Source organism: Capricornis sumatraensis, chromosome 1, assembly GCF_032405125.1.
Source record: "Capricornis sumatraensis isolate serow.1 chromosome 1, serow.2, whole genome shotgun sequence".
NCBI classification, from domain to species: domain Eukaryota; kingdom Metazoa; phylum Chordata; class Mammalia; order Artiodactyla; family Bovidae; genus Capricornis; species Capricornis sumatraensis.
The window spans coordinates 69285270-69308032 of record NC_091069.1 but is presented as its reverse complement, the minus strand read 5'-3'; the positions used below and the strand labels follow the sequence as shown (position 1 = coordinate 69308032).

General features: G+C 45.0%; 1 protein-coding gene across 2 annotated transcripts in view; it reads left to right on the top strand.

Moving 5' to 3' along the window:
- The window catches only part of SPTBN1 (spectrin beta, non-erythrocytic 1), a 209088-nt gene that overhangs the window by 120940 nt on the left and 65385 nt on the right, over window positions 1–22763 (top strand). For both annotated transcript variants that reach the window (XM_068964598.1, XM_068964608.1), the window contains one exon: window positions 20343–20494. In XM_068964598.1, coding sequence (XP_068820699.1) covers window positions 20343–20494 — 152 coding nt within the window. The remainder of the gene's footprint in view (window positions 1–20342; window positions 20495–22763) is intronic.

Genomic DNA, 22763 nt, shown 5'->3' with positions numbered 1-22763 from the left:
CATCGTGGTTATCCAGGTCATTAAGACCTTTTTTATATAGTAATTCTGTGTATTCTTGCCACCTCTTCTTAATCTCCTCTGCTTCTATAAGGTCCTTGCCATTTCTGTCCTTTATTGTGCCCATCTTTGCATGAAATTTACCCTTTGTATCCCAGTTTTCTTGAAGAGAAACCTAGTCTTTCCCATTCTGTTTTTTTCCCTCTGTTTCTTCGCATTGTTCATATAAGAAGGCCTTCTTATCTCTCCGTGCTATTCTATGGAACTCTGCATTCAGTTGGGTATATCTTTCCCTTTGTCCCTTGCCTTTTGCTTCCCTTCTTTCCTATTTGTGAAGCCTCCTCAGACAACTGCTTTTCCTTCTTCTTTTTTTAATTAATTTATTTTTTTGCTTTTCCTTCTTGCATTTCATTTTTTATGCGATGGTTTTGGTCATTGCCTCGTGCACAGTGTTAATGAACCTCTGACCTTGGTTCTTCAGGCACTCTGTCTACCAGATCTAATCCCTTGAATCTATTGGTCACCTCTACTGTATAATCATAAGGGATTTCATTTAGGTCATACCTGAAAGGTTTTGTGGTTTTCCCCATTTTCTTCAATTTAAGCGTGAATTTTGCAATAAGGAGCTGATAATCTGAACCATAGTCAGCCCCAGGTCTTGCTTTTGCTGACTCCTTAGAGCCTCTCCATCTCTGGCTGCAAAATACATAATCAGTCTGACTTTGATATTAACTATCTGGTGATGTCAATGTGTAAAATCGTCTCGGGTTGTGGAAAAGAGTGTTTGTTATGACCAGAGTGTTCTCTTGATAAAAATTCTGTTAACCTTTGCCCTGCTTCATTTTGTATTCCTAGGCCAAACTTGGCTATTATTCCGGGTATCTATTGACTTCCTACTTTTGCATTCCAGCCCCCTGTGATGATGAGGGCATCTTTTTGGTGTTAGTTCTAGAAGGTGTTGAGGGTTTTCATAGAACTGGTGAACTTCAGCTTCTTCAGCATTAGTGGTTGGGCATAGACTTGGATTACTGTGATGCTGAATGGTTTGCCCTGGAAACAAACCAAGATCGTTCTGTCATTTTTGAGATTGTACCCAGGTAGTGCGTTTTGGACTCTTCTTGTTGACTGCGAGGGCTACTCCATTTCTTCTAACGGATTCTCGCCCATAGTGGTAGATAATAATGGTCATCTGAATTAAATTCGTCCATTCCTGTCCATTTTAGTTCGCTGATTCTGCAGTCATTGATGTTCACTCTTAGCATCTCCTGCTTGACCTTGTCCAATTTACCTTAATTAATGGACCTAACATTTCAGATTCCTGTGCAGTATTGTTCTTTACAGCAAAGGACTTTACTTTCACCACCAAACACAACCACAGCTGAGTGTCATTTCTGCTTTGGCCCAGCCACTACATCCTTTCTGGAGCTATTCGTCTTAGCTCCAGAAAAAATGGAGCTCTTTCCCATTAGCGTACTGGATACCTTCCAACTTGGGGGCCCCCCTCTTCTGGTGTCATATCTTTTTGCCTTTTGCTACTGTTCATGGGGTTCTCTAGGCAAGAATACTGAAGTGGTTTGCCATTCCTTCCTCCAGTGGACCACATTTTGTCAGAACTCTTGACTATGGCCCGCCCGTCTTGGGTGGCCCTGCACAGCATGGCTCATAGCTCCACTGAGTTATGTGAGCCCCTTCGCCACGACAAGGCTGTGATCCATGAAGGGGAGTTTGCTGCTAGTAACTAGTTAGTTCTGAAAGGATTGGAGTTCCTGCTGTGCAGTTTTTAAAATGATGATCCAAGCACAGGATGGAGAGCAGAAGAGTTTCCCATTGTTATTAAGTGCTGCTGCTTCATAATTAATAGCCTTTTAAATATTCTTAGTTTGGGGGAGGAAGAGATGCTCAGAATTGAGGATTCTCTGTAAGATCTTCAGTGAGACATAAGATGGTGACTGTCCAGCTTCCCCAGGGTGTGGTCAGTCTTTGATGTTGACAAAATTTGGTGCTGCTCCTTAGGGAACTGTGGCTGGTGCCAAGCTGCCACAGCCTCTGGGCTCCCATAGCCACTCTTCCTCAGCTGGTGAACCAGCTCTGGGGAAGCCAGCATCCATGCTTTGGTTTCTTTGCCTTAAAAAAAAAATTTTTTTTAATATGCCCTGGGACCACTTTGAGGTTTTCAGGAATTTTCCTGGGGGTATAGCCCCACAATTTAGGAGAACTGTCCAAGGCCTGGGCTCATAACAGGAATAAAGCCCCTTTTCCCTTGTCATTACTGCTTTCCTTTTCACTGACTAATTAGCCAGCTGCTGCAGGTCTCATTAAACTTCATTAGTCCTGAGCATTTATCTATTGGAACTGCCTCAAGATAAAAAGGGAAAACTCAGCTAAACATTTTTGTTGCTCCTGCTAATTACCCCGAGCTATATATTTTTATTAATTAATTGCTCTACTTACTTTCAAATCTGGATGAAGACCTTTCCCCATGCCAGACATCAGGCGTTTCTCTCTCCTCTGGCTGAGGAGGCACTGCTGTGTGGTGTGGTATGTGGAGTGCCTGTAGTTATCAGGGCCAAAAATAGGATGGCTCTGGAAACCAAGCTAAAAGGAAAACACACCTGGAGTCTGGCTGTGTATAACCTAGGCCTGTTCAGAGCTTTGAGTTGATATTGATGCCTTTAAAAAAAAATACAGGTACAGTGTTAAATGATCTCACTTCTCTGAAAAAATACATGATGGCAAAACAATCACAAAGCTATTTTCTTGACTCAGTGGTTCCAGAATCTAAAAAAAATACTTTAAATGGGGTTTGGGATAGGAGAGAATCAAGACATTTCTGTGTTGTAGCTAAAGGTGATGGCAGAAAGGAAGGTGTTGATCTTGGATTTGGATTGGTGGTGACTGAGGACACGGTGAATTACACCCCTCCCCAGTGGGAGGCAGGGGAGAAGAGCATTTGCCTTGATGTACCTTGAAGAGACCCTGGTGAAAGGGGAAGAACAGCTGAAAATATGGAGGGCTTTCTGATGAGGAACTGTGCCATCATTGAATTATAAGGAAAACTTTTGGTTTTGGAATTGTCAGGAATTAAGGTGGATGGAACTAAGAGAAGTAGTTCTACGTGGTCCCTTTAGATTGGGAATAAACTAATTCATCGTTGAGACTTGAGCCTAATTGCATATTAATTGTGCTGCTAAGGTCTTTTTCTGATGTACAGTCTGTTTGGAGTAGTGAGGGCTGTGGCACCAGTCCTTGGGTCTGGCTTCTGGAACTGTGCTTGCTTTGTGACTGTGGGCAAGCCACTGAACCTCTTGGAGCCCTACAGTTTACTGTTAGGCAGAATATGTTTGATGATAAGAGTACCTGCGGCACAGTGTGGTTGTGAGAATTAAGTGAGTTTGGGTGAAGTGCTTAGAAGGGTGTTGTGTGTTCTGGTAAGTGCTCCATAAACTCGTAAGTATGGAGGTGGATATGGGAGATTCCCGATTGTTCAGGATCACGTCCGTGGAACTTCCCACTTGCGTGGCTGGAGTGCTGGTAAATCAACTCCAGTGGGCTCTGATGCTCTCCTTGCTGCTGATTTGTGATGTCATCTTGAGTCAAATCTTAGCTGTGAAGCTTTGACCCCTTGACTCATGTTTGATCAGTTAATCTCTCTCCTGTGCGTTGCTTGTTCCTCACTGCCGTGCAGTATAATTACCTGTCATCAAGGCTGGTGTGTCATTAAACAGTAAACTGCACAGCATCTCTCTTTATTTCCCATTGTTCAGTACAGCAGTTTGCAAATACCTTTTAAAAATGGAATTTGTTTTTCCCATAAATTAAATCTGAAGTGGAACTCCAGTAAATAAAGGGTGTGAAATGGAGTGTTTTTGACCAAAGTACAGGTGAGAAAGTGTACTTGAGCATGCCCTTGGGGATCCTGATTTGACAACTAGTGTTTCTTCAGTGATTGTCACTTATTTTTGTGCTATAATAATATTCTCAGTTCCACATTGAAAGGGAGTATTAATATTTGTTTGCCTTATTGTGCTTATAAGTGTTGTATAAGGTTAAATACTGATTTAGTAGTCTCCAGAAGAAAGACAAGGAAATTCATGTTGGTGTTTTATTTATTTAGGAGTGCTCACTGAAGACAGCATTTCATATTGACCCTTTGTGGTGCCCAGAGAGGATTTGTTTTTCTCTGGTGAGTGCCAATTTCCACCCCCCCCCCCATACTCATCAATCTCAGACCCACTGGTGAACCTTAGTTCTCTTATCGAATAAAAATGAGTTACATGTTTTTCTCTTCAAATGGAAATGCCCTTGACATATTTAAAAAATGGTATGTGCTCATTAACAACAACAACAAAAAACAACAGTGCAGAAATACAGAAACAGAAATGCCTTCTACATATGCTGCTCTCTTGGGATAATTAGAGTTCAGCTCCGTTCAGTCGCTCAGTCATGTCCGACTCTTTGTGACCCCATGAATCGCAGCACGCCAGGCCTCCCTGGCCATCACCATCTCCCGGAGTTCACTCAGACTCACGTCCATCGAGTCCGTGATGCCATCCAGCCATCTCATCCTCTGTCGTCCCCTTCTCCTCCTGCCCCCAATCCCTCCCAGCATCAGAGTCTTTTCCAATGAGTCAACTCTTCACATGAGGTGGCCAAAGTACTGGAGTTTCAGCTTTAGCATCATTCCTTCCAAAGAAATCCCAGGGCTGATCTCCTTCAGAATGGACTGGTTGGATCTCCTTGCAGTCCAAGGGACTCTCAAGAATCTTCTCCAACACCACAGTTCAAAAACATCAATTCTTTGGCGCTCAGCCTTCTTCACAGTCCAACTCTCACATCCATACATGACCACTGGAAAAACCATAGCCTTGACTAGACAGACCTTAGTCGGCAATGTAATGTCTCTGCTTTTGAATATACTATCTAGATTGGTCATAACTTTTCTTCCAAGGAGTAAGCGTCTTTCAATTTCATGGCTGCAATTACCATCTGCAGTGATTCTGGAGCCCCCAAAAATAAAGTCTGACACTGTTTCCACTGTTTCCCCATCTATTTCCCATGAAGTGATGGGACCAGATGCTGTGATCTTCGTTTTCTGAATGTTGAGCTTTAAGCCCACTTTTTCACTCTCCTCTCTCACTTTCATCAAGAGGCTTTTTAGTTCCTCTTCACTTTCTGCCATGGCTTCCCTGGTGGCTCAGAGGTTAAAGTGTCTGCCTGCAACGTGGGAAACCTGGGCTCGATTCTTGGGCCTGGAACATCCCCTGGAGAAGGAAATGGCAACCCACTCCAGTATTCTTTCCTGGAGAATCCCATGGACGAAGGAGCTTGGTGGGCTACAGTTCACGGGGTCGCAAAGAGTCGGACACGACTGAGCAACTTCACTTTCACTTTCTGACGTAAGGGTGGTGTCATCTGCATATCTGAGGTTATTGATATTTCTCTCAGCAATCTTGATTCCAGCTTGTGCTTCTTCCAGCCCAGCGTTTCTCATGATGTACTCTGCATAGAAGTTAAATAAGCAGGGTGACAATATACAGCCTTGATGTACTCCTTTTCCTATTTGGAACCAGTCTGTTGTTCCATGTCCAGTTCTAACTGCTGCTTCCTGACCTGCATACAGGTTTCTCAAGAGGCAGGTCGGGTGGTCTGGTATTCCCATCTCTTAAACTTAAATAAATAGATACTAATAGGATCATGCAAAATATATATACGATTCTGTAAGTAACTCTTCATTCGTTTCCCTTACTCTATTTTGGCATGTATATAGTGTTCTTTTATATGAATGAATCATAGTTTAATTAATCAGTCTATTAATATATTTAGTTGTTTTTGGTCTTATGGTTTTTTTGTGGGGGTGGGGGGCGTTAGGGGCTTCACCGGTGGTGCAGCAGTGAAGAATCTGCCTGCAATTCAGGAGTTCAGTCCTTGGGTCGAATCAGGAAGACCCCCTGGACAAGAAAATGGCAACCCACTCCAGAATTCTTGCCTGGAGAACCCCATGGACAGAGGAGCCTGTAGGGCTACAATCCGTGGGATCACAAAGAGTCTGACATGACTTAGCAATTAAACAACATGTTGTTTTTGCCCTCCATTTATTACAGTTATTTTAAAAATCTGCAGTTCATATCCTGTACATCTTTATGTATAAGTATTTTTACAAAGTATATAGAGGTGTGATTGTTACATGGAGGAAATGCATTTAAAATTTTTCCATATTGCCCACTTACCCTCCTATCCAGTACATACTCATATATCCATTTCTCTGTGTCTTTGGACAAGATTTGTTTTTCAAGTTCAAGAAACAGAGTTTATTTTCACCTTCCTTCACCTAGTCCTGGAAGTGGAGTTTCTGCTATCTACCACCCCAACGGAACATCTCTGAGCCTCCAGCCCTTCCCACCCAGTTCCAAGATTATTATCTTTGTAGAGTCTGTTGAGGAGAAACAGCCAAGGTCTTTATTAAGCAATAAAATGTCCCAAAGAACAAGACAGCTATAGCAGTAGAGTTCCCAGGTCACGTCTAGGTAACCAGGAGTCAAGCTTCTCCTGTGACAGGCCCATTCCCTTATGGATGGGTAAAACCACAGCAGCCAGGTCAACACACCTGTCATAAGCCCTCAATGTTGTGAAGTGAGAGTTAACATCTTGCTTGTAGTGATGGGAGAGAAAAGGGATGGGTGAGGGCCTGCATGTGGGGTGTGTACTTTGGGACATTATATAAGTTCTGTGGAGGGACTTTCCTAGTGGTCCAGTGGCTAAGACTCTGTGCTCTCAATGCAGAGGGCCTGGGTTTGATCCCTGGCCAGGGAACCAGGATCTCAGGAACTCAGTTCTCACATGCTGCAACGAAGAGTTTGCATGCCACAAATAAAGATCCAGCATGCCCCAGTTAAGAACAGGTTCAGTTCAGTTCAGTCTCTCAATCGTGTCTGACTCCTTGCGACCCCATGGGCTGCAGCACACCAGATTTCCCTGTCCAACACCAACTCATGGAGCCTGCTCAAACTCATGTCCTTTGAGTTGGTGATGTCATCCAACCATCTCATCCTCTCTCATCCCTTTCTCCTTCTGCCTTCAATCTTTCCCAGCATCAGGGTCTTTTCAAATGAGTCGTTTCTTCACATCAGGTGGGCAGAGTATTGGAGTTTCAGCTTCAGCATCAGTTCTTCCAGTGAATACTCAGGATTGATCTCCTTTAGGATGGACTGGTTGGATCTCCTTGCAGTCCAAGAGACTCTCAAGAGTCTTCTCCAACACCACTGTTCAAAAGCATCAATTCTTCGGCACTCAGCTTTCTTTATAGTCCAACTCTCACATCCATACATGACTACTAGAAAGACTATAGCTTTGACTAGATGGACCTTAGTTGGCAAAGTAATGTCTGCTTTTTAATATGCTGTCTAGGTTGGTCATAACTTTTTTCCAAGGATAAAGAAATATAAATAAAAGATAAATATTAAAAAATAGGTTCTGTGGAAAGACACTTGCATTTAAGTTAAGCAACACTGTGCAACAGATTTAAGTTTCTAAGACAAAACAGCGAAAAAACTAATCTTCCTGTTTACGCCCCCTTTTTGTACTTTTTTCAGTTTAAGAAATTAAGGTAAATGACCAGTTGTAAGCTAGCGAGATTCCACCAGATCCAGGGCATACCTGGTCCATTGTCTTCTATAAAACTGTACTTTAAAGCTTTGATGAGGGTTCCCATCAATGAGAAATAGATACTGATTAAAAAAAAAAAAAAAAACTAGTTAACTGTCCTGCTCTCCTTTGATTAGAGTGAGGGCCTGTTCAGGGACACCCTCCGCCCAGCTGTTTGACTAGATCATTAGAGGGTTTGACTGTGAGGCCATCTCCTCCTCCAGTTTTTTTGTCCTCCTTTATTAAAGCAAAGTACTGTACACTGTGTACTTATAGAATCTGCCCACCAAAACTGTACTATTTGGCTTTGTAAGAAATCTTGTGTGACCACTTATTCTATGTGTGGGGTTGAGGGAAAAAAACCACAGAGGAAGTTAGCAGAATTGTTTAGTATTTGACCCTGTGAGTGATAATTTTCTCTTTTTCATTTTAACACCTTAAAAATAGCTAAATGGTGGTTGAGCATGGGCATCAGTTATCTAATGCTATGAATTCTTAAGGAATTGAAAATTGCTGGTAAGGTTTTTAAAATTGAAATGCAGTTGATGTAAAGTATTACCAGTTTCAGGTGTTCTACTCAATGATTTAATGTTTGCATATGTTAGGAAATGATCACCATAAGGTAAGAACTCAGGACTTTTAGGTGTTCTTTCCAATGTCTTCATAGCATTTACTCAATAAATCGTTGCTCATTGGTTGATAGATTGACCCAAGATGGAAAAAAAAATGACCATAGACCTGTATGGCTGAATGTCAGATACTAGAGTGTAGACCATTTGCTGTTCTACGTGGAGTCAATTTCCAGCAAAATAGTTGGCTGAGTTAAATATATAATCGAAGATTGGGTCAGAATTTATCATTCAGTTATTGCTTCTTGGATGCATAATATACAGTAAGAAGTGAAATTTGGGTTTGGTGCATTATGATATCATGTAGAAAATAGTGCTAAGCTCTAAAATTATTTAGTGCAGTCCAGAGAGCAGCTTATCTTTATAGCATTATACATTTTGTATTTTCATCTTGGCACAACTGCTGGTTACTTCTGAAATCCAAGTGTAGTTTGGCCGTCTTTCCCCAAACACACATGAAAGCTTGGGCTTATTTAACTTTGAAGTTTGGCACTGAAGTTGGGAGAGCCTTACTTAATTTATTATTCTGCCACTTCATCCCTGATAGTTTCTGCAGTGCATCACGGTTACTGGCAAGAAGGGGTTTAGGTGACTAATTTCTAATGCTCTTCAGGAAAAGAAGCCAGTTTTAAAATTGGCCAGTTTTAAAATTTTGTTTCATTTATTTTTATATATAACTTCTCACTAAGTGAAACCTTGTCATCTTGTCATCATCATATAGATACAAGTGATAACAGGCATCACTGTGGCTTCTTTGTTTCAAAATGCCAGTTCTTTTTAGATTAAATGTACACACATAGCCTTCTTTGGAGGCCTTCCATGATACCTTAGATTTTTGTTACATGGGCGCTTCCATAGTCAATTCATTCAGAGATGATTATTTTAGTAAACACTGTTGTTGTTGTTGTCATTTAGGTGCTAAGTCATGTCTGACTCTTTTGGGGCCCAGTGGACTGAAGCCCACCAGGCCTCTCTGTCCATGGGATTTCCTAGGCAAGAACACTGGGGTGGGTTAGTGTTTCCTTCTGCAGGGGATCTTCCTAACCCAGGGGTTGAACCTGCGTCTCCTGTACTGGGAGGTGGATTCCTTACCAGTGAGCCACCAGGGAAGCCCAGTGAACACTGTGCGTGCATGCTAAGTCACTTCAGTTGTGTCCAACTCTTTGCGACCCCATGGGCCGTAGCCCGCCATTCCTCTGTCAGTGGGATTCTCCAGGCAAGAATACTGAAGTGGGTTGAAATGCCTTCCCCCTCCCTCCAGGGATCTTCCCTATCCGGGTGTCAAACCCACGTCTCTTACGTCTCCTGCATTGGCAGGCTGGTTCTTTACCATTAGTGCCACCTGGGTTTTCTTGTTGCCTCTGACAGTAAACACTATACTATTCATGAAAAGCAGACAGCTTTAGGGTGACTTTTAGGTCTTTGCTCCTTCCTTCCTGTTTGTGTGGTTTAAAACAAGAGTCTTTTGGATCTGAGCTTTTTGTCCTCAGTGAATTGCAGTTAATTTGGATATCCTCATTGTATAGACTAGCTATCAGGAACTGTACCGAGAGGCTGGAGTTGGTGCAGTCATCTCGTTGGCAGAATCAGCCTCTCTGAAAACACCCAAGTAGTAAGTATCCTCTTGTATCTTGTGTATCTGACAATAATGTGACTCTAGTGTATGAAAGACATTTCTATTTTACTCCCTGCACCATTGACCTGAAGAACTCTGGAAAACTACAGAAGATAGAAAAATCATCAAGAGCTAGGGCATGTGCTATTTGATTTCCAATGTACTGTCCAGAATAGCTCCCTTTTCTGCTCATTACATGAAAAAAGATGCATAGCAAACTCCTCTCTTACCACAGGTACCTGAGAGTCCTGTAATACAAACTTCCCTTTAAGCCCTTGAAAATGAATTGCAGGAAAAGCCCTTGACAATGACTTGCAGAATTTTACCTTTACCTGTGAATTTGTGTGCCACATAGTAGTCTGGTTTAGAATATATTATTCACTTTTTCTTTAGTTGTTGTTTAGAAAAAGTAATACCACACAGACACACACCTTCATATATTGCAATTAAATTACCTTCATAAAGTCTTAAGTGTACGTATTATGTGTGCCCCTTAGAAAATTCTCTCCTAGTTAGTCTGTATTAATGTGAGCATTCTGCATAAAAGTTTATTAAGGATGTACCATCTTTTTAGATCCAAACCTGTTCCATCTTTTGAGCATATTACAAGTTACCCTCCGTTCACCATGACCTAATGTTTTGTAATCTCCCAGGAAGGACTGGGGAGGAGAGGTGATGATGAATAAAATGTCCTTCAGAGTAAGAATCGAGGGCCTGAAGGGTGTGTGTGTGTGTGCACATGGGCAAGGGGGAGCGTGGAATCTGGGCCCAGCCTCCTGGCCCTTCCTCATCCTTTGAACAGGAAGTGAAGGTTCCTTGAGTTCCAGGGTGTGGTGCTCACCATGCCCTTCTCTCCTGACAGCTGGGGTAGCGCTGTTAATCCTGTTGTGTGATGGTAACCAAATAAATACTCCTCAGCTGAGAGGGTCCCCCTCCTCCCCACCCTGCCCCTGCCTGACCTGTGGGCAGAGTCCTAGTAAAAGAACTTAAAAAAGAAAGCGCATGTGACCATAGCACATCAGCCCAGCTGCACGTCCTTGAAAGCAGAAGCTAGCAAATGGGATGTGGGACCAAGGATATTCTAAAAGATGTTTTAAACCTGGATTCGACAAACCTTTTCTGTGGAGGTCAGAGAGAAACTATGTTAGGCTTTGCCACCATGCAGGGTCTCTATCTTGTCTCTTCATCCTCCTTCAGTGACCCTTTCCAACCCTCAAAAGAATGAAAAAGCCCTCTAGCTCCCAGGCTGTACAGAAACAGACTCGAAGGCCAGAGTTTGCTAATGCCTGTTTTAAATTTTGGTCATGAAGAAACTGAGCCGAGATGGATGGCAGAGATTTTTGTAACGTGTTTTCCGCAAGCGTTGTGGGAGGGGATGTGAGTGGGAACTTCGGGATTCCTTCAGGTTCTGATCCTGGGTGTGCCTTTGCTAGCCGGATGCCCTCGACAGAATCCCCAGAACCTTTCTGGGCCTTGTCTAGTCATAACTGGCAGCTTATAATAAACAAGGTACTGCTGCAGCGCCCTCACCCTCTTGATTTCCCTGGCTGCCGTTTCAGGCTGGTTCCTGCTGGCCTGACCCGCGGAGATGGAGAGTAGCAGAGCCAGTGGGATGGATTGCTGTCTGTGAAGGTGTTTTGAAGCATGCCACAGATTTTCTAGGCAGGTTGAGCAGATGATTTCTGAATATTTCTTCCTGAGGTCGTCTCTCTGTGTTTCAAGGCACTCACTCATCCCTTCTGGTTTGGTGGTGTTCACCCTGGTTCTCATCTCAGGGGAGTCAGTGCTACTGTTCTGCCTTGGTTTTCAGAGTTGGCCCCTGCCATCACCTCTGGCTCCTTCACAGCCTTGGCATTGGCATTTGTGACTTTAAGGGGCTCACCTTGGGGTGATACCCATGGCAGGGTGGGAGCCCTGGAACAGGGCCTGCTTTCTCAGTTCATCACTGCAGCCTCCTCCAGAGCTCCCCGCTGTGTGCCTTGGTTTCCACCCTGGCAGAGCCGGGCTATGCTGCTCACAAGAAAGAGCCTCAGGAAGCTGCAAGCCTTGCTCCCTGACATAAACTGTAGGCGCTGGGTTATGGGGAGTTCACGGTTGTTTTATAGTCTGCACATCAGAGTGTTAAGTGTTAGCAGAGAATTTCATATTTACTACACATGCATTTAGAACAGATGTTTACATGTGTTTTGTCCATGAAGCTGGTTAAACTGTTAGGAAAGTATTTTAACTCAAGTTCTATTTATATACAAATCGGCAAACATAAATTAAAGGCCCCCAGACTAATCCGTCACAGGGCCTTCGGTCAAAAGATTAGTTTCCTTCCTTTTGCTGCCTCGAGATAACAGTTTGATTCTCTATTATCAATTCAGCCAGTTGCCTGTTTCCGGTTTCCTGCTCTGTGTATTTTGCATGTCACTCTTGGGAAATGATTTATTTATTTTTTCAAGCCAAGGCACATATGGGGCCTCCACCCTACTGTATTCTTTTGTTTTGAGTTAGAATTCTTAAAAAAGAAAAACAAAACAAAACAAAACTCAAGAATTGGGCTTTAATGGATAAATTGTTAAAATTAGTATAAATTAAGTCTTGTGACTTTTGGCTTGTTTGGGTCATGTTGAAATAGTGTTACAATTATACCTTTCTGTGTTTTTTCAGCTTCACTCTTACTGTATGGGCATGTGGTGGCAATTGTCCCCAAACAAAGCAGAAACAAACAAAATTCTGTGAAACTACTTTTAGATTAGCTTTTGGACCCCTTCTTATCTGAAAGACAATATCACAAAATTGCATTTTTATCATTTATCAGACCCCAAAGAACAGTTGCAGTTCAGTTTTCTTCGTGAACAGTTGGAACCAGCAGCGGAAGCCACAAGACTTAACTTGGGAGCTTATTTGTTGGGCACTGGATGTTCAGCAAACGTTTACTGTGCATCCTCCATCTCCCAGTCTCCAGGCACTTGCGAAGGCTCTAAGTGGATATGTAGTTGGGTCCTTGCCCTGGATGCAGTTAACAGACTAGTTAAGGAGATAGGGCACAGGGTACATAATAAACAGAGGAGAGAGACAGAGACTTCATCCCATCAAGTACATTCTTCTTGGAAGAACTAATCTTGGCCTGGGTCTTAAAAGAAGTACATTCCAGGTTAAGAGAATGGTGGAAGAACGGAATGTGCAAAGTGAGTGTTGAGAACATGATGAGTAAGGATCTTCTGGGTTGGATTTGAGCAGGGAGATGGGTGGGTATTGGGAAGGATCCCAGAGAAAGCAGGTGTCCTGCCAGAGGCTGTATAGGACCCTTGAATGCCAGGCTCAGATTGGACTGTCTTGTAGATGGCTGGGGGACACTGAAGGTGCTGGTGCAATGGTGTACCTTTGAAACACCACTGTTTGGAGGAGACAATTCTGGATGTTTAAGAAGGATAGTAAAGGGATTTCAGTAACTGTTGGATGATGGAGCCTGAACCCATCCTTAATATAGTGGGTTTCAAACACCCAAAAAATACATTGCTGAGATCATCCTCATGGCAGCTGTACTGCTTTCTAATATTTTTTGTTATTTTTTAACTTTCCATGTAGTTTCCCCAGCTAGGCTTTCAGTTCATCAAGGGCAAGTCTTAGAGAATTCTGCATGAAGTATGCACTTTGTAAATACTGGAGCATATTAATACTCTCCATTTCAGATGAGTCCTTACTCAGCTTGCTGTACAGTATTGTTGATTTAAGTAGCTACCTGTGGGATGTATTCATGGAATGATTGTCTTGTCTCCTTTTGATTTCTGCTTCCATTCTGTACCTCATTTCCCTCTCTGAACCCAAGTCTATACCTAACTTGCCTGTGTGTTTATATGGAGAAAAATTACATGGTTGCCAACTCTTGCTTAAGATAGGTGACTATCTTAGCACACCTGAGGAAGATGCTGATAGAAAGCACTGGGTTACACCAATAGGTTCTGACTGTTTGAAAAGTAGAAGAAAGATTTTCCCTCTTTCAGTCAGGTAAAAATTCAGTCATTGAGAGAATAATAAATGGAGTCATTTGTCAGTCCTTATTTCTGTGTTTCCCTTCTTTTTCCATCCAGAGATGGTTTCATGCCTCCAGGCCTTTCTTCATCCCTGGCTGCCATCCGTCCCATTCCATAGCTGGAGCTGAAGCATATGGTGAATATGGTTATGTTTAGCTTTCTGTACAGAGGGTATTGTGGAAAGATACTGTACAATCATTTCCATAACACAATGCCCTTCTGTTCATCAAAGCTATTTCTATAACCTGTAGCTTAACTCGTGCTAACACAGTGTTCGTTTTTCCAGTTAGAGTCAGTTCTCCAGAGTAAGTTAGTTTTAAAAAGTGTTCCAGCCTTCCAATACTGATAATAGTTATTCCTTAAAAAGAAAGTCAGTTTTGTGCTTCTAGAAGGGGATGATGAAGAGTATATTCACAGCCCTTTGGTTGAAATTAAGCAAGTATGTTTCTCTGTTCTACATATCTCATCCTCTTTCTGTGGGACGTCTTCTGAAAATTTCAGATTAGGCTATAGTCCATGGGGTTAGAAAGAGTTGGACATGACTGAGCAGCTAAGGACGTACACAGGCACACACACATACACATCAAAAACAAAAGACAGTGAGTCTAGATACTCAGAGGAAAAGATCCTAATCCTTCTTAACCTGAACAGTGGAAGAGATAGAATGACACCTAAGGACACCCAGTACAGTCAGTGTCACTGGTGGCTGGTGGCTGGTGACACTGAACAGCCCACCATCCCCCAAGCCTTGGGCTTTGCTGGAGAGCACGCTGGTGTCCCACGTCCCTGACCAAGTTAGTCTTCTGAGTTAGTGAGCTTTGAGAAAGTGTAAATTATTGTTCGGTGGCATGATAGTGTCATCTTGTAAAATTCTATTTTCAGGAAAGAGCGCCATGCTAGAAAGTCACATGTAATTCACCCCTTCCAATCAGAGGCCAATGCAGATGTTGCTACTCACTCAAGGTTGGGTTTCTTATTTGCTTCCCAGTGGTCCTCACTGACCTAGTGGTTGGCTAGTTCATGTCTGAGCCTGTGGAGCTAAGAAGACTTAGCTGGTTAGATCTTCTTGTTTGGAACTGCTTTTCAGTTCTAGGTTCTCAGGGTTCCATGGTAGAATGTGTGGTCCTGGCAAACTTACTTTTGAGAGCGGCCTTACGAGTCCTTTCTGACTGCCAGCCCCTGCACCTACACACTGACTACCTCACCAGACTCTTTTTCTCCCTCAGAGGGCTAGGGCTTCATTTTGCCCTTTCCTCATGTGGTTCCCCACTTTTCTTGTATCTGAGGGTTGCACCTGATATGTTTGTTGCCGTTTAGTCACTCTTTTGTGACCCCATGGACTGTAGCCTGCTAGACTCCTGTCCGTGGGATTCTCCAGGCAAGAATACTGGAGTGGGTTGTCATGCCCTCCTCCAGGGGATCTTCCCCACCCAGGGATCAAAGATCCCCACTTTAATGCTTCTGGACTGCTGGTGCTGTGGCTGCTTCAAGTCTGAACTTGTATTGGTAGGTGTGTGGTTGATATTTAGGTTGCCAAGAGGTGGTCAAGTCTTCAGGTGCCATCTTGAGTTTCAATCTGTGCACCACATTGTGACTGTCATGCAAAAAGGGATCAGTGAGGAGTATTCAGACCTGAAGGCTTTTACGTGAAGGAGCGAGGAGATCTATTTTCCATAGCATCAGAGGTGGAGCAGGCGTCCTCGGCAGGCCACAGAGCCATCTAGTCTTGATGAAGACAGCACCCCAACAGTTGGAGCTGCTCAGTGATGGAGTGGACCCTTTAACAAAGTATAAACTTGGATTACGATGTTAGGGTGATTCATGGTATTACCATTGAAACGTGTTTTTTTGAATGTTGTGGTAGAGGCATCATTGCATAGTGATTGAGAACTGGGCTTTGGAGCCAGACTGCCTTGGAGAGTTAATAGGTCCCGCGTCATGGAATAGTTAGGGGAGTAAAGCACACATATCGGTACCAGGGATACGGTAAGTATGTGGTGAATGGTATTGTTATTTTAAAGAGAAAGAACAAGTTTTCTTTCTGTACAACTATTAGCCTTCTGCTCTACTGTATACACACAGTTCCCCCTTTTTTAAAAAAAAAATTTTAATAGCTGGTCCAGGTGCAGTAGAAGGGAGTTTTTGCTTTTGAAAGAAAGTTGACTCAGGGACTGCCCGGATGGTCCAGGACTTTGCCTTCCAATGCAGGGGGTGCGGGTTTGATCCCTGGCCAATTAAAAAATAAAACAGAAGCAATACTGTAACAAATTCAGTAAAGACTTAAAGAAAGAAAAGAAAGTTGATTCAGATGACCTGCAAGGCCTTGTTCTACCCTGAGATATAATTCCATGATCCTTGGTAAGTTACTTGAATGGTTGGAATTGTTGAACAGGCTACTTTGCTGGGAAAGGGAGAGGGTGAGAGAAAAGTGTGAGAGTTAGAACATGCCAGGCACTTTGATGTCCTCTCATTGAATGCCAGAACCACCTTTAGGTTAGCCCCTCTGCGTAAGCATAAGGCCAGAGGTGAAGGGCAAGCATAGCTGAAATACATTCACAGGGAGCAGTTATGGGGTACCTGTTCCTTACAGACACCACTGCTGAGTTTGGGGCAGAGATGGATGGGAATTTGCCACAATGTCAGGCTCCTCAGGGTGAATTCTTAGGCGGAGATATAGGCATGATTTGGATTAACAGCAGTATGTGGCCTTGAAAGGGCAAAGAAGGGTGCAGATGGCAGAGTGGACAGAAATGCCCATGTTACACTGACCGCCACTAAGCCCACTGTCTGTCCTATCCTGCCAGAAAGTGGCAGCTCTTTGCGGAATTGAATGAGCCTGAGGGCAGGGAGTTTCTGTTGCCATCAGCCAACAGGCACACCATCCAGGTCAAAAAGCCTTGGACGTGGGCAGAGGGAGTAATAAATGAATACCCCAGCTGGGGTATCTTAATGTCAGCTTCAGTTGGTGTAAGCCCAGAGGTCTAAACCAGGATTTCTCAACCCAGCTCAGGCACCGCTGTCATTTGGGGCTGGATAGTTCCTTGTTGCAGGGTCTGCCATGTGCCCTGGAGGATGTTTAACAGCATCTCTTACCTTCCACCCACTCGATTCCCGACATCACCTTATGTGCTCTGAGGAGCAGAGTGGCCCCCAGTTGAGAACCACTGGTCTAAATAAGCAGATCAAGTGGAGCTTATAAGGGCTCCCTTTTCCAGAGCTGCTCCTACTTGTAGAACTAGAAGTAGGCGCTCTTTTTCTCTGGTGCTCCAGCTGCCTCCTTACTTAGCTCAGGCCCAGCGAAAGCAGTTTGAAGTGGGGAACATGCCTCTGAACTGTCTTCCATTGTCTGCCTCTAGGGCCCCCAGCTCCTCCTCGGGCAGGCGTCTGGCCAGATCTGCCCCGGCCTTGCTGGGTTGGGAGTGCAGGGGTGATGTCATTGTGCCTTCCTGGGAAGGGCAGAACAAAGGATGGAGTCCCCAAAGACAGGAGGCCTCATCCTCAGCTGGCCTGCTGGGGAGATTTTTCCCCCCCTCCCTTTCCCTCCTTCCGGCTTCAGAAGTGTTTGTTTTTCACCAAGTACTCCATTGTAAGAGGACACGCTAAGCCAGCCCGGCTCTGTGTCTCTCAGCTGAGCCCATTTCCTTCCCCTCATGTGTCGTAAGGGCATTGGTTCTGGACCAGTCCCTGGATGGAATCTTCCATGCCTTTTCCAGTGAGTGGTGCAAGCCTGAGGAACTTGAACTCTGGTTTTTCTAGCATGCTCACGCCACGCAGAGCTTGCTCTTGAGGCTGGAGGCAGGAGAGAGCGAGATGTGGGAGAGAGGGCTGGAGAGCAAGTTCTCCTTTTTGTTTAGATTTGGTCTTGAACTGATCTTTCTCCTCTTCTTTTCCCACTTCTTCCCGGAGGTCCTGAGGACCACAGCCACCCTGGAGGGCCTTCCCCTCACAGAGCCTCACCCTCTTCTCTTTCCGCTCAGCTCCCTCTGTTCCATCCCCCTGCGACCTCATTGTTTGCATCTTCCCAAGGACGAGGGTTGGGCTTGGGCTCTGACTCCTCAGGACAGGGTGCTGTAGGGATGGTTGACTGTCTCTGGAAGGAGATCCTTGGAGTCTCCTCGTAAAGGAACCTCTTCATTCAGAACCTGAAAGAAGCTGGAGGTGTTTCTATAAGGTGAGGTTCACCCGAAGGAGTGACAGTTGGCTTGGGACACATGTGGTATTGTTTATTTAGAAATAACTTTATTCAAGCAGCTTTTCATTTCCATCTTGTTCCCATGAGAGGCTGGGTGTGGTAGTGGAGCCCCAGACCCTTTAATTACAGCCTAAGATACCATCAAGAGCTTTATTAAAGACATTTCCAACCATGTAGCACATAAAAGATATATAATTTAGAAAGAAATTAGCTGACCCTGAACACCTCTGAACCACAAGTCACTCTCCATCTGTGGCATGCCCCTAGGGGAAGCCTCATGTGTCTGTGTGCTCTGCTCTGGACCTACTCTTGCAGAACAGCCAACCTAAAGCCAAAAACTGCAGCTCCCGTGTCTCTGTTGTAAAGATACCAGCCATCAGGATGATTATGTGATTAATAATGCATGGGGCTTTTCTCTGCCACCGATCATGATGTTACTGGCGCAGCTCCTTTTTCACTCTCCACTCTGGCCCTCACTGTCTTTTTCCTTATTCCCTCAGTCCTGCCCTCTTTGATCTTTTGTCTGTTTTCAGTAGGCCTTTGTCGTGGGGGAAGGCCCTCTTTTCCTCTGGTGGGCTGTTCTCTCAGGGGAGGTTGGGGCCAGGCGAGCTGTTGGCTGTGCAGGTGGGCAGCTGTCTTGGAAGGTGCCCCGGTGGCCTCACCTGCCTGGTTGGCAGCGATAAAGGCTCATCTCTTGTCTCTGTCTCAGATGGTAAAGAATAGGCCTGCAGTGCAAAAGACCCAGGCTTAATCCCTTGGTCAGGAAGATCCCCTAGAGAAGGAAATGGCAACCCACGCCAGTATTCTTGCCTGGAGAATCCCGTGGACAGAGGAGCCTGGTGGGCTATAGTCCATGGGGTCACAAAGAGTTGGACACGACTGAGTGATTCACATAGACTTGTCTCTGTCTAGCTTCCTCCCTGTGATGGTTGGAGGCCTTAGCAGAACCTTCCAGGCAGATATTCCCAGGGCCCCCTGGCCATCCTGGGAACCCAGAACACCCAGGCCGCCAAGTACACACCTCATCAGCAAGGCTGCTTTTCACTTGTCACTCAGTGGTGCAGAAATACATAAAACATTGCTGGGGTCTCCTCCCTTTCTTGTAGTTTCTTCTTGGTGGGCTTGGGCCTCACACAGGAAAGAGGAAGCCTTGGGTCCTTTCAGGACAGATTCATGCTGATGACGGTGGGGTGAGTATGTGATTAAAGAATAGCTTGGTAGAGAACAGTTGGAGTTTGAGTTGGTGGGCCCGGGCACACTCTGTGGCTCTCTGCTGAGCTTGGTAGAGTACAGTCAAGGAGTTTGAATTGGTGGCCTGGGCACACTCTGTAGCTCTCCGTTGAAGATCTGTAATGGCCTGCATTTAAAACACTCTGCAGAGCAAAGAGATGGGAAGCCTGTTTGTATGGGGTGTGAAGGGCCTGTTCTAGGCAGTTGGGTCTAGAGTTTCTGACTTTGGCTTGGACAGACTGGTCGCTGAGGCTTGAAAAGCTTAATCCTGTTTCCTTCACGATTTAGATGTACAACCACCCCACTTTAGACCGTAAACCAGCAGTGGCCTTTGCCACGAACACTCGAAGCTTGGAAATGATGGTCGTCCACTCACTCTATGGAAAGGGACACTGAGCCCAGGGTCTCAGCACATATTTGACAAAGTCCCTCAGGCCCATGCCCTGCTCTCCCCAGGCTCAGCCAGCGCTCCTGGTACTGTGCCACATTGCCCACCATTTTCTCTGTTGTTCACTGAACATCCAGCTAAGCAGGCGAAAGGGTCGTAGCAGATCAAGGTCACGGGTGAGTTTGTCTTGTCCAGTGATGCCTGATCCCTCGTACACGAGGGACGCAGTTGCTAGCCGTCTGCTGAGCCTTTCTGCCCCATGTCCTTCGGCACACCATGCGCTTCTCCTGTGCTTGCCTTTGGAGGAGTGACCACCGTGACACACATGTTAGAAACTTCTCCAGCCAAGTACTGTGCTATCGGGCAGGACTGCCCACCGCGGCCTTCCATATCCTGCTGCCTCCTCAGCAGAGAGGGGGGAAAACGAAGTGCGTGCAAGCGAAGGACGCTCTGCTGGCGGTTATGCTTCAGCACTCAGACGTCGAGGGCTGGCCAGTGCTTCTGTTCCCGAGTCGTTGACTTGGAGGTTCATTACGGTTGAGCTTTTCCTTTGGCGGGCATCTCCTGCCCCTCACCCACCACCCCCAGGCTGTGATTGGTGGTAAAGCAAGTTCTCCTCTGCTTACAGATGAACGTGAAGCTGTGCAAAAGAAGACCTTCACCAAGTGGGTCAACTCCCACCTTGCCCGGGTGTCCTGCCGGATCACAGATCTGTACACTGACCTTCGGGATGGACGGATGCTCATCAAGCTACTGGAGGTCCTCTCTGGAGAGAGGCTGGTAAGGGGGGATGGGGGGTGGCGGCTGTGAAGTGTCTTGTACCATAGGTGGAGAAATGTTTTTGAAAAATCAAGTCTGGGCTTGTCTCTTGTAGATTTATTCGGTTAATGACTGATACTTGTGAGGCGCAGAGGCTTGATGAGTGTGATGAGCACAGTGGGGAAAGCTCTAGGGTAGTGTTCTGAATCTGGATGATTTTCTTGGACTGTTCTGAAGTGGCCTCGTTCTGGATATTGGCAAAGTTACTGTCTTTGGTCAGAAAGATCCTGCCTGGTGTCCCCTGTTAAACAGCATGACGCTGGAAATTTAAGGACCAGTCTTAGGCGCTGGCTTCCGGGATGAATCTGTATCCCTTGAGATCATGGAATAATTCTGAACGTGTGTCTTAGTGATTCTCTGGAAAATCTGAGGTGCCATTTTAAGGTAGCAGGAACTGAGTTCAGTAGTCTCTGGTGTTTTTTTGTTTCTTCCACACATACTTTTTATTCTGGGCTGGAGGGAGAGGCTGATGTTTTGTCTCCTTGGAAACGTGGAGCTTCTGATGAACTCACTCAGCCTTTTTGGGCAGAGGAGTTGTCAGCCTATTGTGAAAATGTTCTCCCCATTCTGTTTCCCCAGAGCTCCCACCACTGTCTCTGTCCGATGTGACTTTTGTTTGTGAACCTTAGACCCAAGAATCTTAATGCAGTCACTGTAACTGGCCCAACAGGTTTTGTCTGGCCTCGATGTAGAGATGGATGCCGTCTTCTACCAGCATAGACAGTTCCATAGATGGTGGTGGGGCCAAGCCAAAGGCTGACGCCCAGGGATCAAGCCCACATCTGCAATGACATCACCAGAAAAATATGATGCTGGTGGTTGGCAGGGCTGCCAGAAAGCCTTATTTTTAACTTGATCTCCACCCTGCAACTTGACAGCCGCAGTGGGTCTGTATGCAGGCCAACCCACACACCTCTAACCATAGGCAGAGGTTGTCCCCTGTCCTAACATTATCCCACAGACAGAATTGCCTCTTTGAGCCTGGGTAGTAATGGTCAGGTTTCTGTCTCCCGACCCCTCCGTTCAGGAACAGGGTCCCCAAAAGAGAGCAAAGCCCCGTCTCTTCTCCAGCACCTCTTGTCCACGTTCTTTGTTCCTGAGCATGCATGTCTTGCTGCCTCATTTTCTTTAAGAGGTTATGGGTCAAACTGGACAAGCCAAACAGACAAAGGAGGCTCCTGCCTCCATGGCTGTGATGCCTCCTTGAAAGCAGTCTGTGAGGTGGGAGTGGGGGCAGTGCGTTCACACAGGGAGGGCTGGTCATTTAGTGCATTTTGGTTTTTTTTTTTGACAGTCTAGACCAGAAATATTGTGATATGTACCTTTAAATATAATTTTTGTAACCAGACTTTCTCACCAACACTACCCCCTCCCCCTATTTTTCCCTCTTAATGTTTAACCGAGTGTAATTGTCTGTTGATTTGGGGTGGGGGGAATGATGTTTTGAAAGTAGCTAAAAAAATCATTAAAGGTTATGTGAAAATTAGTTTGAACATTTATTTTTGTCCCAGTACGGTCTCATGGGGAGCAAATGGTTCACCCTGGAAGGCCTAAGTTCTTTTATACCAAAAAGATGGTTGTCTGTGATAATGTCCACATAATAAATGGGGTCAAGCCCATTGCCCTTCATTCTGAATAGGGCAACAAAAATATGAGAAGAAAAAAGCAGCCAACAAAGCATAATTCTTGGTTGTTTGTAGAAACCTCCCACTCCTGTCTTTATTTGCTGCCAGCAGGATATATATTTTCTTTTTTTTCTTTTGCAGTGACCTAGAGGCCTGGGAGAGCAGGGGTGAAGGAACACGAGGGGGCTGCTGTCTGCGTCCCCTCAGGCAGTCAGGGGCAGAGGTTGTCTTTAGCAGTGCCTTGCCACTTTGTAAAACCCCAAGTGCTTTGGCTTGTTTTACTGTCCATTCCTCCCAGCCAACTCTGACTGTCGGTTGGGGAGTCTGATCAGTCGTCTTATTCCAAAAGTGAGGATACCATGGGGAGTTCCCTGGTGGTCCAGGTGGCAGGACTCTGAGCTCTCACTAACGAGAGCCCTGGTTCCATCCCTGGTCAGGGAGCTGAGATCCTACAGATTGTACCACAAGGCCAAAAAAAAAAAAAAAAAATCTTAAAAAAAATAAAAAGTCAGGACACCATAGATAGGCTTTCCTAGTGGCTCAGGTGACACAGAATCTGCCAGCATGCAGGAGACCCAGGTTTGATCCCTTGGTTGGGGAGATCT